Consider the following 17,703-nt stretch of genomic DNA (forward strand, 5'->3'; position numbering starts at 1 on the left):
TACACTTTGCATGGTGTATCAATACACCCAGTCACTATAAAGATACAGGCATCCTTCCTAACTCAGTTGCCAGAGAGGAAGGAAACCGCTCAGGGATTTCACTATGAGGACAATGGTGACTTTAAAAGAGTTCAATGGATGTGATAGGAGAAAACTGAGGATGCATCAACAACATTGTAGTTTCTCCACAATACTAACCTATTTGAGAGTGAAAATAAGGTACAGTATAACACATATTCCATAACATGCATCCTGTTTGCAATAACTTTGCAATAATAAATACTGCAAAAAATAAGAAATTAACTTCATATCATGAATACAAAGCATTATGTTTGTGGCAAATCCAACACAACACATCACTGAGTAGGGTAACACGCCGTCATTTATTTTGCCTTGTCTTCCAGGAACATTTTGTGGGGTGAGGCTTTCAGGACTGTTGCCGACTCAGCCTTTCTTTTCCTAGGCCTCGCCTTTCTGTAATCCTTGGCCTATTACCTCTGCCGCTGTTAGTCGTTATAGAACTGGTACTTTAAACAAAAATAAACAAACAAATAAACAACAACAAAAACTCATTGGTTCAACAAGCACTTCTTTCTAAACACTCTATATGTTACTATATATTTCAGAGAATTTGTGATGACGTTTTTTTTTCTTGCCAACGTTCGGAGCAAGGTCACTGGAGACCTGTGGGTGCTGGCTAGGCTGTGGGGTGGAGGTTGTGGCAGAGGTTGTGGCAGAGGTTGTGGTAGGGGTAGAGGTCATAATGGGGGTGAAGCCAACAGCTCAAACCAGACAGTTCTTTGTGGGATACGGATGGATAATTCTGGGTGCTGTTTCATAAAGCTGTAAAACAAGTCTATGCCTGCCAACCACCTTTCTTTACTGAATGCGTTATGGATTCCTGTCCTCTCCGCCAGGTCAAAGGCCAGTTTCCGGACAGCCGGGGGCTCTTTTCATTTCTGGGATATGACTCACAAGCAGTTTAAAACCCTGAGGCCCTGCCGAGACAAGCAGGTCAAAACCACCCCAAATGGCAGGGCCTCAGGGTTTTGACCTGCTTGTCTCGGCAGGGCCTCAGGGTTTTGACCTGCTTGTCTCGGCAGGGCCTCAGGGTTTTGACCTGCTTGTCTCGGCAGAGACTCAGGGTTTTGACCTGCTTGTCTCGGCAGGGCTTCAGGGGTTTGACCTGCTTGTCTCGGCAGGGCCTCAGGGTTTTGACCTGCTTGTCTCGGCAGAGACTCAGGGTTTTGACCTGCTTGTCTCGGCAGGGCCTCAGGGTTTTGGGTTTCACATTAAAAGCATGTGCAGTAAATGCCCTGCCCTATTCTGACCCCTAACAATTACCGCTATTCTGACCCTAACCTTCTAACCCTAACCCCTATTATAACCCTATATATTCTCACCATAACCTTCTGACCCTAATCCTAACCCCTATTCTGACCCTAACACTTACCCCTATTCTGACCCTAACCTTCAGACCCTAAACCTAACCCCTATTCCTTACAATAGCCCTAATATATTCTCACCCTAACCCTAACCCATATTCTGACAATAACCCTAACCCCTATTCTGACCCTAACCCTAACACCTATTCTGACCCTAACCCTGGCCCCTATTTTAACTCTGACCCCTAACCCTAATTCTAACCCTGCTAACTGGGAGTTATCTGGCTATACTAGCAGACATTACCTTATGCTAACTAGCTGGCTAGTATTTATTTCACCTCAGATTGACTAAATTACTGCTAGAAACAAATGATCAACCATAAGGGGGCATCTCACATCCATTGTGGGGGGGGGGGGGGGGGGGGGGGGGGGGTCCTCTTGACCCCATCATACTAAGTGGCAAAACATTTGATAAATGTACCTCAAAATCGTTTAGATGGAATGACTTCAAAAATGTTGATGAAACAGAGGTCATTTATAATTGATCAAGACTAGTGGCAGCTAGAGGAACTGTATAATTATTTTAGGGTTTATCTTGTGGTTTTTCTGAGAATTACGGGACACACACACACACCTAGCACCATAGTACCTTACCACTTTTCATTTTTCAAGCATGGTGGTGGCTGCACCATGTTATGGGTATTCTTGACATCGGCAAGGAATAGGGAGTTTTTTTGTCATAAAAATAAATGGAATAGACCTAAGCACAGGCTAAATCCTAGATTGAAACCTGGTTCAGTCTGCTTTCCAACAGACACTGGGAGACAAATTCACCATTCACAGGATAATAACCTAAAACACAAGGCCAAATATATACTGTAGTTACTTATTAAGACGACATTGAATGTTCCTGAGTGGCCTAGTTACAGTTTGGACTTAAATCTGCTTGAAAATCTATGGCAAGACTTGAAAATGACTGTCTAGCAATGATCAACAACCAAGTTGACAGAGCTCAAAGTCATTTTCAAAAGAGCATGTGCAAATATTATACAATCCAGGTGTGCAAAACTCTAAGAAACATATGAAGAAAGACTCACAACTGTAATCGCTGCCAAAAGTGATTCTGACATGCCACTCAGGGGGTTGAATACTTGTTTTTCATATTTTCATTACAAATGTTAACATTTGTATTTTGTGTAGATCGTTGACAAAACAGATGTCAATGAAAATCATTTTAGGGGTGTGAATACTTTCTGATGGTACTATCTAGAGAGCTCTCATTTAGCAAGATGAGAGGCCACATAGCTTTAGATATTCCACCCTGTCATAGAGTAGACATGGAGGGAAGGTACGAAGGAGAGAAGATGAAGTAGCATAGTGAATGTGGGTAGTATGGATCACTCTCAGCCTGACATACTCTACATCCATACCATTCACTAGTCTGGAGGTGTGAGCACAGCAACAGTTACTGACACCGCATAACAACAAGGTATGAGGAGAGAGGGAGGGAAGGATGGAAGAGGGAGGTGGGGGTGAAGAGTGAAAGACAGGGAAAAAGAGAGTGGGGTGACCGAGGAGTGAATGAGCGCAGGGTGGGAGGGGCATGGAGAAGCAGGAGCAGCTTGTGTGCGTTTGGGGAAGGAGAATTTGAGCCATTTTTTCGTTCACTCAGAAACGACGGCAAAAGGACAGGGGCAACGCCATAGTGAGGCCCGGCGTGGACCCGACAGAGAAGAGACAGGAGGAGGGCAGAGGTATAGAGAGGGAGAAAGCCATAGAGGAGGACTGCTCAGTCCTCAGTTTGTTTGAACAGGCGGGTTTCCACGTCGACAACATGGGCGCAGTGGTCGGCACGTTGACCATGCAGACTAAGCAGAGGAGACGACCATCCAGAGGTATGTTAACTACAGTGCATTCGGAAAGTATTCAGACCCCTTGACATTATCCACATTTTGTTACATTACAGCCTTATTCTAAAATGGATTAAATACATATTTTTCCTCATCAATCTACATAGAATACCCCATAATGAATAAGCGAAAATGTTTTAAATAAAACATGTAAATACCTTATTTGCATAAGTATTCAGATCCTTTGTTATGAGACTCTAAATTCAGCTCAGGTCTATCCTGTTTCCATTGATCATCCTTGAGATGTTTCTACAACTTGATTGGAGTCCATCTGTGGTAAATTCAATTCAATTGAGACTTGATTTTGAAACGCCTGTCTATATAAAGGTCCCACAGTTGACAGTGCATGTCAGAGCAAAAACCAAGCCATGAGGTCAAAGGAATTTTCCGAAGCGCTCCGAGACAGGATTGTGTTGATGAACAGACCTGAGGAAGGGTACCAAAAAATGTCTGCAACATTGAAGGTCCTCAAGAACACAGTGGCCTCCATCATTCTTAAATGGAAGAAGTTTGGAACCAACAAGGCTCTTCCTAGAGCTGGCCACCCGGCCAAACTGAGCAATCGGGGGAGAAGGGCCTTGGTCAGAAATGTGACCAAGAACCTGATGGTCACTCTGACAGAGCTCCAGAGTTCCTTTGTGGAGATGGGAGAACCTTCCAGAATCTCTGCAGCACTCCAACAATCAAGCCATTATGGTAGAGTGGCCAGACGCAAGCCACTCCTCCGCTTGGAGTTTACCAAAGGCACCTAAAGAACTAAGACCATGAGAAACAAGATTCTCTATTCTGATGAAAACAAGATTTAACTATTTGGCTTAAATTCCAAGTGTCACGTCTGGAAGAAACCTGGCACCATCACTACGGTGAAGCATAGTGGAATCAGCATCATGCTGTGGGAATGTTTTTCAGTGGCAAGGACTGGGAGACTAGACAGGATTGAGGAAAAGATGAACAGAGCAAACTACAGAGAGATCCTTGATGAAAACCTGTTCCAGAGCACTCAGGACCTCAGACTGGGATGAAGGTTCTACTTCCAACAAGACAACGACCCTAAGCACACAGCCAAGATAACACAGGAGTGGCTTCGGGACAAGTCTCTGAATGTCCTTGAGTGGACCAGCCAGAGCACGGACTTGAAACCGATCTCGGGAGAGACTTGAAAATAGCTGTGCAGCGACACACCGCATCCAACCTGACAGAGCTTGAGAGTATCCTCAGAAAAGAATGGGAGAAAAGAATGGGAGAAACTTGCATCATTCCCAAGAAGACTCAAGGCTGTAATCGCTGCCTAACGTGCTTCAACAAAGTACTGAGGAAAGGGTCTTGCACTTATGTAAATGTGATATTTCCAAACACTTGTAGAAACCTGTTTTTGCTTTGTCATTATGGGGTATTGTGTATAGATTGGTGACGAGAAAACAAACAATTGAATCCATTTTAGAATAAGGCTGTAACGTAACAAAATGTGGAAAAAGTCAAGGTGTCTGAATACTTTCAGAATGCCCTGTACATCAATCAGACAGACCACAGAGAGACAGAGAGAGAGACAAACTCAAAAGACAGACACATAGAAGTCGACAATCACTGACAAGCAGGGACACCCTAACTGGATAGAGAACCTGAACTACACTCTCATGGTTATGACTGAATAACCATGGTCTTTAACCAGCAGCTAATGATCATGAGTTTGGCTGTGACATGTCTTAGTCTCTATGGGAACTCTAAGATCGCATGTACAGGATAATGCTATTATTATTATTATTAGTAGTAGTAGTAGTAGTAGTAGTAAGCAACTTACTTCAAACTGCACAGAGAGACATAAATGGTATCCACAAGTTCATCTGACTCTGGGGAAGTAGATAAATGGCCTCATTGCCAACATCCCAAAGCATCCCTTTAAAAGCATGAGACCTTGCGATGTTTTATTATCAACTAATAATATATTGGATCTTTCTATGTGACTTTGTTTAAATCTGATGGTCAACGATGATCGATTCAGATCATAATTCACCATAATAAGATGATAATATGGCAATGCAAGGGAGACATTATTGCTTAGAACAAGTCTTAGACTGCTTTATTGCAGCATTATAGTGCATTAGAGTTGTGGGCCTCAGGTCAAAGGTTACCCTCTCTAATATGTCTGATAGAAAAACAGTTAAAAACAGTTAATTCAGTAAGGTGACAAATTAAGTGCTAGGGGGCTACATAAATGGATGACATTACTGTTGAGGAACAATGTCCCCTCATACTGCCCTAATGGTTGTGTAGTAACAAGTGTGGACAGGAAGAGAAGTCAAGGGACAGAGCAATAGAGAAACTGAAAGAGTGAGAGTGACAAAACAGAAAAAGGAGATAGAGATGGATAGCGTGTCTGACACAAGTGAACGCAGAGGAGAGCGAGGAACAGTGACCAAGGGAGGACTATGTGTGTGAAATATGTGCCGTCTTTCCTGAGGTGCACATTGCATGCTGTCCCACAGGCACGGTTGAAAGATTGTTGTCATATATAAGGATGCCCTTGAGAAAGACAGGGTTCAGAATCCTTGCTCCTGACTCAAAGGCCTTTTATTACAGTTGGTGTGTGTCAGAGGAGGCTGGTGGGTGGAGCTACGGGAGGAAAGGTTCATTCCAATGGATGGAATGGAATCAATGAAACGGAGTCCACGTGTTTGGTACCATTCCATTAATTCCATTCCAGTCGTTACGATAAGCCTGTCCTCCTATAGCTCCTCCCACCAGCCTTCTCTGGTGCGCACGTGTGAGCATGTGCGTGTGCGCTTGCTTGCGTGTGCACAGATGCACATGCATGTGTTCTCAAGAGGAGCAGAGTGAGAATGTGCGTATGTGTTTTGCATGTGAGCATGTGCATTGACACTCAGCTCACATCTCATACCTCTTCCTGTCCGTATGCTTGAAAGGCTGTTGTCATGGAGACTGCAGGGTTGTGGGGGCATAAGAGGGGAATGTGAACAATCATCTGTGTTGCCTGATGGATGGATTATGAAGTGATGGTACTATGATATGAAGTAGACACTCCAGGGACTACTGCAATGAGTCACACTGTGTGGTATTACATGAGGGGCACCACCAGAATCATGTTAGGCATGGCTTTCTACAAATACCTCACATGTAGTGGGAGGTTGTATACTGGAGGGATATGGATATTTTGCCCAGACTTATTCTCAGTGATGAAATTCTCTGAATTGTTTGTTTTCTTGTTTTAAAATGGGGTAGTTGTTTAAAATGTGTTTATATTAATGGTAGATGTTAACAGAATTCCAATATACTGCATGTTCTTTTTAAATTAAAAAAACCCATTTGGCAATCTTAAAAATGTTAATAGCAATATGAGTTATGGCTTGTGGGTGAGGGGGGAAATTCTGTATTCATACATCATCGCATTGACAATCAATTAGGAGGATTGATCTCCTTGATTAAAATCCTGCCATTAATTAAGGCTGACGTATGTCAATGCATTTAATCCCACAGATTAAATGTATTGATATGCGCAGCAGCAGGCGGCTGTTGGATTCATCTCAAAAATCACTTGGCAACTCTGGGAAAATTATTTGACCATCACTAACACATCCAATCCCCTTCAGCGGTTTGTGAGAGAAAAATCTCCTTCAAACAGCGTGTTTTCTGCAGAGGAGAGACGGCGTGTGTTTTTCTCCTGGAGAGGAGAGACGGCGTGTGTTTTTCTCCTGGAGAGGAGAGACGGCGTGTGCTTTTCTCCTGGAGAGGAGAGACGGCGTGTGTTTTTCTCCTGGAGAGGAGAGACGGCGTGTGTTTTTCTCCTGGAGAGGAGAGACGGCGTGTGTTTTTCTCCTTGAGAGGAGAGACGACGTGTGTTTTTCTCCTTGAGAGGAGAGACAACGTGTGTTTTTCTCCTTGAGAGGAGAGACAACGTGTGTTTTTCTCCTTGAGAGGAGAGACAACGTGTGTTTTTCTCCTGGAGAGGAGAGACGGCATGTGTTTTTCTACAGGACAGGAGAGACTGCGATTGTTTTTCTACTGGAGAGGAGAGATGGAGCGATGAATAGATGGAGTGTGTGACGCAGAGGTTCTGACAGCAGTGTCAGATAAAGAGACATTCCACCTTGGGGATCTAAAACTACTAAACTCAGTGCCTCCTCCTTCACCACTCTCTAAACAGCCATGTCAGAACAGGTGCTGATGAATATTCATTGGATGAGAAACCATGAACTAATTAAGTACTAACCTCAGACAATCTCTCTCTGACTGTCTGATTTGCCCACTGGCCTACGTCCCGTCTGGACCTGGCTGTGACTCATGGGAGATGTCTCCTAATTGTGACTGACTGCTTAAAGACCTATTTCCACAGAGGATGTATCTGGTCCTGATCATCATGGGACTGAGTCACAGGAATTGTTGTCTTTCAGATAATTGGGTTTGTTTTGCAGTGATATGTGGTATTGAAGCTCTGTCCGAAGGCTGTTGTGCATACGTAATCAGACTGTAGTTGTGGCAGTATTCTGTGTATTATAAAAGTATTGAGGCCGTTAGTATTGAGAGGCCTAGTTTCTCTTTGTACCCAGGCTGAGCAGATTGCGGGTATGTCCCTCAACATCATGCTGGGTTTGGTTTCATGGGGTATCTCTTTTTTTTACTCCAATTTAAATGAGGTATGTGTCTAAATCTTCCACCCGCTTCTCCTTATCCCTCCCTGTGCCCTCCAGACATCATCTGGATGCCTTTATTCTTCTCTGCCTCCATGTGTGTTTGTTTGTGTCCTCCTCTCTCTCACTCTCTCACTCTTTCTTCTTCTCCTTTTTTCTTCATCACTTCAGCCTGCTGCCTTTTCACACATTCACTCTATCCTACCACCCACTATCTCCTACCCGCTTTTCATCCTCTACATCATTCCCACCTTTTCTATCTCCCCCTCTTTCCCTAGCTCTTTGTTGAGGACTCTATAGCAGTGAGGGGCAATTTTGATGGGTGTGTGGGCCACAAAAAATCTGAACTCATCATGAGGGGCTGCAGTGGCTTGGGGGTTTGTGTACAGACATCCCCACATGCAATCATAGCCTGCTCTAGCCTTTTGGGGGAACTAAATGAGAAAAAAAATGAAGTTTTGGAGTTCATCTCCTGAAATTCTACACATTTTGCCATGGGGTAGAGAGAAATGTTTCCAGTTTTTTATATATCAGTCGGTAAAATCGACCATGATTACTACATGTTTAGATAGCTGGCTAGACTAACTTACTAATAAAAAAAGTTTAGCTGACAAGGGCTAATTGAGTGACTGTCAGTGACTGACATAACATATAGTGTGTGCGCGCGTGGGTGCGTGCGTGCGTTACATGTACAGTATCAGTCCAAAGTTTGGACACACCTACTCATTCAAGGGTTTTTCTTTATTTTTTTACTTTTTTCTACATTGTAGAATAATAGAAGACATCAGAACTATGAAATAACACATATGGAATCATGTAGTAACCAAAAAAGTGTAAAACATAAAAATATATTTAATGTTTGAGATTCTTCAAAGTAGCCACCCTTTGCCTTGATTACAGCTTTCACACTCTTGGCATTCTCTCAACCAGCTTCATGAGTTAGTCACCTGTAATGCATTTCAATTAACAGGTGTGTGTCACGTAATATCAAGGTGGGTGGAATCAGGCGCAGAGAGCAGGTTACAGTGAGTCGATAGTTATTTATTCTCCGAAAACCAAACACCCAAATATGCAGGGTGAAATAATCCAACACAGGATCAAAATATTATCGGAGAAAATAACACACACGTATTAACCCAAAATACATGAATCCAAAACAATCCCGCACAAAACAAGGGCGGGACAACCTACTACATATAAGGACGTTAATTAAACTAAAATACACACAGGTGAAACTAATAAGACAAAACCAACAGACAAACGAAAAAGGGATCGGTGGTGGCTAGTAGGACGGTGACGACGACCGCCGAGCACCGCCCGAACAGGCAGGAGAGCCAACCTCGGCGGAAGTCGTGACAGTACCCCCCCCCGACGCGCGGCCCCCGCAGCGCGCCGCCACCGTCCTCGAGGACGACCCGGAGGACGAGGTGCTGGGCGATCCGGGTGGAGGCGGTGGAAATCTCTCAGGAGAGAAGGGTCCAAAATATCCCTCACCGGAACCCAGCATCTCTCCTCCGGACCGTACCCCTCCCAGTCCACGAGGTACTGTAGGCCCCCCACCCGGCGTCTCGAATCCAGAATGCCCCGAACTGTGTACGCCGGGGACCCCTCGATGTCCAGGGGGGGCGGAGGGACCTCAGGCACCTCACCTTCTTGCAGGGGACCAGCCACCACCGGCCTGAGGAGAGACACATGAAACGAGGGGTTAATACGGTAATACCTAGGAAGTTGTAACCTGTAACACACCTCGTTTATTCTCCTCAGGACTTTGAACGGCCCCACACACTGCGGCCCCAGCTTCCGACAGGGCAGGCGGAGGGACAGGTTTCGGGTCGAGAGCCAGACCCTGTCCCCCGGTGCAAACACGGGGGCCTCACTGCGGTGCTGGTCAGCGCTCCTCTTCTGCCGTTCGCCCGCTAACCGTAGTGAGTCCTGAACGGCCTTCCAGGTGTCCTTGGAGCGCTGTACCCATTCCTCCACCGCAGGAGCCTCGGTCTGGCTCTGATGCCATGGGGCCAGGACCGGCTGGTAACCTAACACACACTCAAAAGGAGACAAGTTAGTTGAGGAGTGGCGTAGGGAGTTCTGGGCTAGTTCAGCCCAGGGAACATACCTTGCCCACTCACCAGGCCGGTCCCGGCAATAGGACCGCAGAAACCTGCCCACATCTTGGTTTACGCGCTCCACCTGCCCATTACTCTCGGGGTGAAAACCTGAGGTTAAGCTGACCGAGACCCCCAGTCTCTCCATAAACGCCCTCCATACTCTGGACGTGAATTGGGGACCCCGATCAGAAACGATGTCCTCAGGCACCCCATAGTGCCGGAAGACATGGGTAAACAAGGCCTCAGCAGTCTGCAGGGCCGTAGGGAGACCGGGCAACGGGATGAGACGACAGGACTTAGAAAACCGGTCCACAACGACCAGGATCGTAGTACTTCCCTGGGACGGGGGAAGGTCGGTAAGAAAGTCCACCGATAAGTGTGTCCACGGCCGTTGTGGAACGGGGAGGGGTTGTAATTTCCCTCTAGGAAGGTGCCGAGGAGCCTTGCTCTGAGCACACACTGAGCAGGAGGAGACATAAAATCTCACGTCTTTAGCTAGCGTGGGCCACCAGTATCTCCCTCTCAGACTCCGCACTGTCCTCTCAATGCCAGGATGACCCGATGAGGGGAGAGTATGAGCCCACCGAATCAGCTTGTCCCGGACCCCCCTCGGTACGTACTGAGTTCCCACTGGACAGTTGGGGGGGGCCGGCTCTGACCGTGAGGCCTCCTCTATCTCCGCGTCCACCTCCCATACCACCGGTGCCACGAGACATGACGGTGAAATGATGGGAGCTGGCTCAACGGGCCGCTCCTCGGTATCATAGAGGCGGGACAGCGCGTCGGCTTTGGTGTTTTGGGAGCCTGGCCGGTATGAGAGGGTAAACCGGAACCTGGTAAAAAACATAGCCCATCTAGCCTGACGTGGATTTAGTCTCTTCGCTGCCCGGATATACTCGAGATTACGATGGTCAGTCCAGATGAGAAAGGGGTGTTTAGCCCCCTCAAGCCAATGTCTCCACACCTTCAGAGCCTTGACTACAGCTAACAACTCCCGGTCCCCCACATCATAGTTTCGCTCCGCTGGGCTGAGCTTGCTCGAAAAGAAAGCACAAGGTCGAAGCTTGGGTGGCACGCCCGAGCGTTGGGACAGCACGGCTCCGACCCCAGCCTCGGACGCATCCACCTCCACTATGAACGCTAAAGAGGGGTCCGGATGCGCCAACACGGGCGCATTGGTGAACAGCTCCTTCAAACGAGTGAATGCTCTGCCCGCCTCTGCTGACCAGCGCAAGCGCACCGGTCCTCCCTTCAGCAGCGAGGTGATGGGAGCAGCCACCTGACCAAAACCCCGGATAAACCTCCGGTAGTAATTGGCAAACCCTAAAAACCGCTGCACCTCTTTCACCGTGGTCGGAGTCGGCCAATTACGCACGGCTGTAACGCGGTCATCCTCCATCACCACCCCAGAGGTGGAAATACGATATCCCAGGAAGGAAACGGACTGCTTGAAAAACTCACATTTCTCCGCCTTGCAATACAGGTCATGCTCCAGCAGTCGCCCAAGTACCTTACGCACCAGAGACACATGCGCCGCGCGTGTGGCAGAATAGATCAAGATGTCATCGATGTACACTACCACTCCCTGCCCGAGCAGGTCTCGGAGAATTTAGTCTACGAAGGATTGGAAGACGGCTGGAGCATTCTTCAACCCGTATGGCATGACGCGGTACTCATAATGACCAGATGTAGTACTAAATGCAGTTTTCCACTCATCTCCTCCCCGGATACGCACCAGATTATACGCGCTCCTCAGGTCCAGTTTTGTGAAGAAGCGCGCCCCGTGAAATGATTCCACCGCCGTAGCGATGAGAGGTAGTGGGTAACTAAACCCCACTGTGATGGAATTTAGACCTCTATAATCAATGCACGGACGCAGACCTCCATCCTTCTTCTTCACAAAAAAGAAGCTTGAGGAGACGGGTGATGCGGAGGGCCGAATGTACCCCTGTCTCAGCGATTCAGCAACGTATGTTTCCATCGCTACCGTCTCCTCCTGGGACAATGGATACACGTGACTCCTAGGAAGTGCAGCGTTCTCCAGAAGGTTTATCACGCAGTCCTCTCGACGATGAGGTGGTAATTGGGTTGCCTTCCTTTTACTGAAGGCGATAGCCAAATCGGCATATTCAGAGGGAATGCGCACGGTGGAGACTTGGTCTGGACTCTCCACCGTAGTCGCACCAACGGCAACTCCTCTACACCTACCTGAACACTCCTCTGACCACCCCTTAAGAGCCCCCTGTCGCCAGGAAATCACCGGATTGTGTTGAGCTAACCAGGGAACCCCCAACACCACTGGAAACGCAGGTGAATCTATAAGGAACAGACTAATCTGCTCCTTATGATCCCCCTGCGTTACCATGTCCAGTGGCACCGTAGCCTCCCTAATCACTCCTGACCCTAATGGTCGGCTATCTAAGGAGTGCACGGGGAAGGGTTGGTCTAACGACACCAGGGGAATCCCTAGCCTTAACGCAAGCCCACGATCCATGAAATTCCCAGCTGCGCCTGAATCGACTAGCGCCTTATGCTGTAGAGAGGGAAAAAACCCAGGGAAAGAAGTCAATACATACACATGACCGACAGGAGGCTCTGGGTGAGTCTGGTGCTTACTCACCTGGGGTGATCGAGCAGTGCTCCGCCTGCCATCCCGACTCCCAGACGAGTTCCTCCAGCACCGGTCTGACGTGTGCCCTCGTCGACCACAACTGGTGCAGGAGGACACTCCTCCTCCGGTCCCCCTCGAAGCTGCCCCTCCTAATTCCATAGGGATAGGGGCAGGAGGGCTGGGAAGTGGAAACGACAGGGCCTGATCCGAACGCCCGCGGGCAGCCAGCAGATTGTCGAGACGGATAGCCAAGTCAATGAGCTCATCCAGTGTGCAGGTGGTGTCCCGACATGCCAGCTCCCTGCGGACGTCCTCCCTGAGACTGCATCTGAAATGATCGACCAAGGCCCTGTCGTTCCATCCTGCTCCTGCGGCCAAGGTCCTGAACTCCAGAGCGAAGTCCTGTGCGCTCCTCGTCTCCTGCCGCAGGTGGAACAGCCGTTCACCCGCCGCCCGACCCTCTGGTGGATGGTCAAAAACAGCTCGGAATCGGCGGGTGAACTCTGGGTAATTATCCCTCGCCGAGTCCGGACCATTCCACACTGCGTTGGCCCACTCGAGGGCTCGCCCAGTCAAGCAGGAGACGAGGGCGCTCACACTCTCCTCTCCAGAGGGAGCAGGACGCACGGTAGCCAGGTATAGTTCCAGTTGAAGGAGGAAACCCTGGCACCCAGCCGCCGTTCCGTCATACTCCCGTGGGAGTGTCAACCGAAGAGCCCCGGAGCCCGATGTGGTCGCAGGAACAGGAGGTGCTGGAGAAGGGGGTGCTAGCGATGATGTGGGAAGACCACTCCTCTCCCATCGATCCATCCTCTCCATCATTTGGTCCATGGCAGAACCAATCCGATGAAGCACGCTGGTGTGGTGGAGGACTCTCTCCTCCATCGATGGGAGAGGAGACGCGGCTGCTCCTGCTGATTCCATGGGTGGTGCGGGATTCTGTCACGTAATATCAAGGTGGGTGGAATCAGGCGCAGAGAGCAGGTTACAGTGAGTCGATAGTTATTTATTCTCCGAAAACCAAACACGGTCAACCCAAATATGCAGGGTGAAATAATCCAACACAGGATCAAAATATTATCGGAGAAAATAACACACACGTATTAACCCAAAATACATGAATCCAAAACAATCCCGCACAAAACAAGGGCGGGACAACCTACTACATATAAGGACGTTAATTAAACTAAAATACACACAGGTGAAACTAATAAGACAAAACCAACAGACAAACGAAAAAGGGATCGGTGGTGGCTAGTAGGACGGTGACGACGACCGCCGAGCACCGCCCGAACAGGCAGGAGAGCCAACCTCGGCGGAAGTCGTGACAGTGTGCCTTAAGTTAATTTGTGGAATTTCTTTCCTTCTTAATGCATTTGAGACAATCAGTTGTGTTGTGACAAGGTAGGGGTGGTATACAGAAGATGGCCCTATTTGGAAAGAGACCAAGTCCATATTATGTCAACAACAGTTCAAACAAGTAAAGAGAAATGACAGTCCATCATTACTTTAAGGCATGAAGGTCAGTCAAGGTAAAAGATAAAGATATATCTCGTAGTTAGTGAGGAATGAGTGTCTTTGTGAGAGTCTGTGGGTGAGTGTGTGAAGTCTGTCTCCTGTAGAAGAGCCGTCTAGTCTGTATGATTCATCTCATCATCTATAATCCAGATGATCATAAACCTGGAGGGCTGTCCTCTTCATCTGCATGATCAGTGTTGGTACTGATACGTGATCTGAATTGACTGACAATCATTTAAATCAGTTCAAGGATGGAATCAAACGAAACCATGTCCACCTGATACAGTAGAGGACCTAACCCTCTAATAACCAAAACACAATTTGTGAAGTTGATCGAATGTAAGGATTGCGTGGAGGATCAAAAAGAAGAGAACACAATTGAATATAAGCTGTACTGCACAAAGGGATTCAAATGATAAAGAAAAGCCTATCCAGCACGGGTGTTCGGGATGGCGGCGAATACACAGTGTGTTCAGGGACCTATTACCATGGAGATGCCAGCAGGAGCTAGGCACTCTGGATCAGCTGATTCAGCTGTAAGGGGATTGAAGCTTTGGGCAGATTCTGTTGGAATGATGTATTATACCAATGAGGTACAGACAGACAAGAACACTCAATGTGATGTAGTAAGATCTGTGAAGTCTGGCTCATTAGGAGTTACAGGTGGGGTTTGATCAGTACATCAGTCAGTCGTGTCTCTTCAATCTGAATGATTGGGGGGGATCAGTGTCTCCCTCTGTGAATTAAAATGTCAAAAATGTCAAATGTAATTGCCAGCTTCCACTTCCTCTGCAACAGTCCCTTCTTCATTTTAATGTCCCTCCCTTGCACCCCTTCTCAAAGCCTCAGTGATGCTAACACAGTTACTGCTGGACCTGCAGGGTAGGGTGTGTGTGCGTGTGAGGTTTGAATATTTTCCAGGTATTTTACAAATGTTCCATCCCAAGGATAAATCACTTTTCTCCCAGGTAACCCAGTGTTTCCCGCCAAACAGGAAGTGTCATGTAAAAGCATTATAAAGCATATAAATAGGCCTGTCTGGATGTGTTTGGAGATTTGATAAAAAAAATCCAAGCCTGATGAGCCCTACATTAAAGACATTTAATGAGCCCAAGCTCAAAAAAGACCAAAGGATTGGGGGCTTTTGATATATGATATAGGCTACTTATCAGGAATCAAGGTAAGACCCAAATGCAGACTGTGTGAAGTAGCAATGTTTATTGTAACCACAGGGACAGGCAAACAACAGGTCAAGGCAGGCAGGGGTCAATAATCCAGAGCAGAGGCCAAGGTACAGGATGGCAGGCAGGCTCAGGGTCAGAGACAGGCAGTAGTCAGGCGGGCGGGTACAGGCTCAGGACAGGCAAAGGTCAAAAACCAGGAGGAAGAGAAAAAGAGCGAGTAGGGAAAACCAGGAGCTGAGACAAAACGCTGGTAGGCTTGAACAAACAAGTCGAACTGGCAACAGACAGACAGAAAACACAGGTAATAATACACAGGGGATAATGGGGAAGGTGGGCGACACCTGGAGGGGGGTGGAAACAAGCACAAGGACAGGTGAAACAGATCAGGGCGAGACACTACATATTATGAAAGGTGTGTGTATATGCAGAAGGCTTTCACTTCTCTTCACGAAGATTGAATTGAGACGGGTCTGAATAAATAACTGCTATAGCCTACGACCACCACACGTTCGCTCTTCTTTCAAACTACTTCTATTGGCTGCTGTATTTAACATTCAGCAAACAAGAGTTAGCGTCCCTCCGAATAGTCTACTGATATTAGAAATGATATGACGTCCAGCAAGCTATTCTAGTCTAGCTTTTCCTGCATGGGACTTCAAGATCTAAGGAGTGTTTTTTAAAGAGTGGGGTCAGCAGCGCACAGGTGTGTGCGTATTGCGCAAGAAACATAAGTTAGAAGCTTATTATGAAAAACCCATAATTAATTAGCTAAATATACAGTAGGGCTAATACTGCATTGAATGTATTACCTGAAAGAGGTAGGCTAGGAAATCTATACAGTGCCTGTATTCAGACCCCTTGACTTTTTCCACATTTTGTTATTTTACCGCCTTATTCTACAATGGATTCAATAGTTTTTTTCCTCATTAATCTAAACACAATACCTCATAATGACAAAGCAAAAACAGGGGTTTTAGAAATGTTGGTTAATTTATTAAAAATATCACATTTACATAAGTAAATGTACTCAGGACCCTTTACTCAGGACTTTGAAGCACCTTTGGAAGCGATAACAGCCTAGAGTCTTCTTGGGTATGACGCTACAAGCTTGGCACACCTGAATTTGGGGAGTTTCTCTCATTCTTTTCTGCAGATCCTCTCAAGCTTTGTCAGGTTGTATAGGGACCGTTGATGCACAGCTATTTTCAGCTCTCCAGAGATGTTTGATCGGGTTCAAGTCTGGGCTCTGGTTGGGCCACTCAAGGACATTCAGAGACTTGTCCCGAAGCAACTCCTGCATTGTTTTGGCTGTGGGCTTAGGGTCGTTGTCCTGTTGGAAGGTGAAACTTCACCCCAGACTGAGGTCCTGAGCACTCTGGAGCAGGCTTTCATTAAGTATCTCTCTGTACTTTTCTCCGTTCATCTTTGCCTCAATCGTGACTAGTCTCCAAGTCCCTGCCGCGGAAAAACATCCACACAGCATGATGCTGCAACCACCATGCTTGACCATAGGGATGGTGCCAGGTTTCCTGACGCTTGGCATTCAGGCCAAACAATCAAGCGGGCTGTCATGTGCCTTTTACTGGTAGAGTGGCTTCTGTCTGGCCACTCTACCATATAGGCCTGATTGGTGGAGTGCTGCAGAGATGGTTGCCCTTCTGGAAGGTTCTCACATCTCCACAGAGGAATTCTAGAGCCCTGTCAGAGTGACCATCGGGTTCTTGGTCACCTCCCTGACCAAGGCCCTTCTCTTCCGATTGCTCAATTTGGCCGGCCGGTGTGCCTTTCCAAATCATGTCCAATCAATTGAAGTTACCACAGGTGGACTCCAATCAAGTTGTAGAAACATCTCAATGATGATCAATGGAAACAGGATGCAACTGAGCTTAATTTTGAATCTCATAGCAAAGGGTCTGAATATTTATGTAAATAAGGTGTTTTTTATTTTATTACATTTGCTAAAATATTTAAAAACCAGTTTCCGCTTTGTCATTATGGGGTATTGTCTGTAGATTGCTGATGTTTTTTTTTAAATTAAGGCTGTAACAAAACAAAATGTGGAAAAGGTTAACAGGTCTGAATACTTTCCGAAGGCACTGAATATAGGGCTATACATCAATCTAGAACAGGATTATCTATTTTGGGGTTCATGGAGAGAGACAAAGACTGCGAGAGAGTGCTTGAGCGTGCCCTGATTTAAAGCAATGATATTCGATTGATAGGCTGTTTTTAACTCTGCAGATGCAATTAAAAAATATATATCTTTACAATGAAAAAATAAGGTGACTCCTGAAAGCCATAAATTTGACACTCATTCAGTTTTTATATTACTGTAGCACAGACTATG

At 46.8% G+C, this 17,703-nt stretch overlaps 1 protein-coding gene across 3 annotated transcripts in view; it reads left to right on the forward strand.

Annotated features, from left to right (window-relative positions):
• LOC110533930 (A-type potassium channel modulatory protein KCNIP1) overlaps window positions 1–17,703 on the forward strand; it is a 39,971-nt gene that overhangs the window by 16,285 nt on the left and 5,983 nt on the right. The window contains exon 1 of one of the 3 annotated variants that reach the window (XM_036990355.2): window positions 2,922–3,280. The exons of the other annotated variants lie outside the window; for them this stretch is intronic. Coding sequence (XP_036846250.1) covers window positions 3,220–3,280 — 61 coding nt within the window. The 5' untranslated portion in view covers window positions 2,922–3,219. Of the gene's footprint in view, window positions 1–2,921; window positions 3,281–17,703 lie in introns of those variants that run through there. 3 annotated transcript variants of the gene reach the window in all.

The sequence above is a fragment of the Oncorhynchus mykiss genome, chromosome 10 (genome assembly GCF_057628025.1).
Source record: "Oncorhynchus mykiss isolate SJ-2025 chromosome 10, ASM5762802v1, whole genome shotgun sequence".
NCBI classification, from domain to species: Eukaryota; Metazoa; Chordata; class Actinopteri; order Salmoniformes; family Salmonidae; genus Oncorhynchus; species Oncorhynchus mykiss.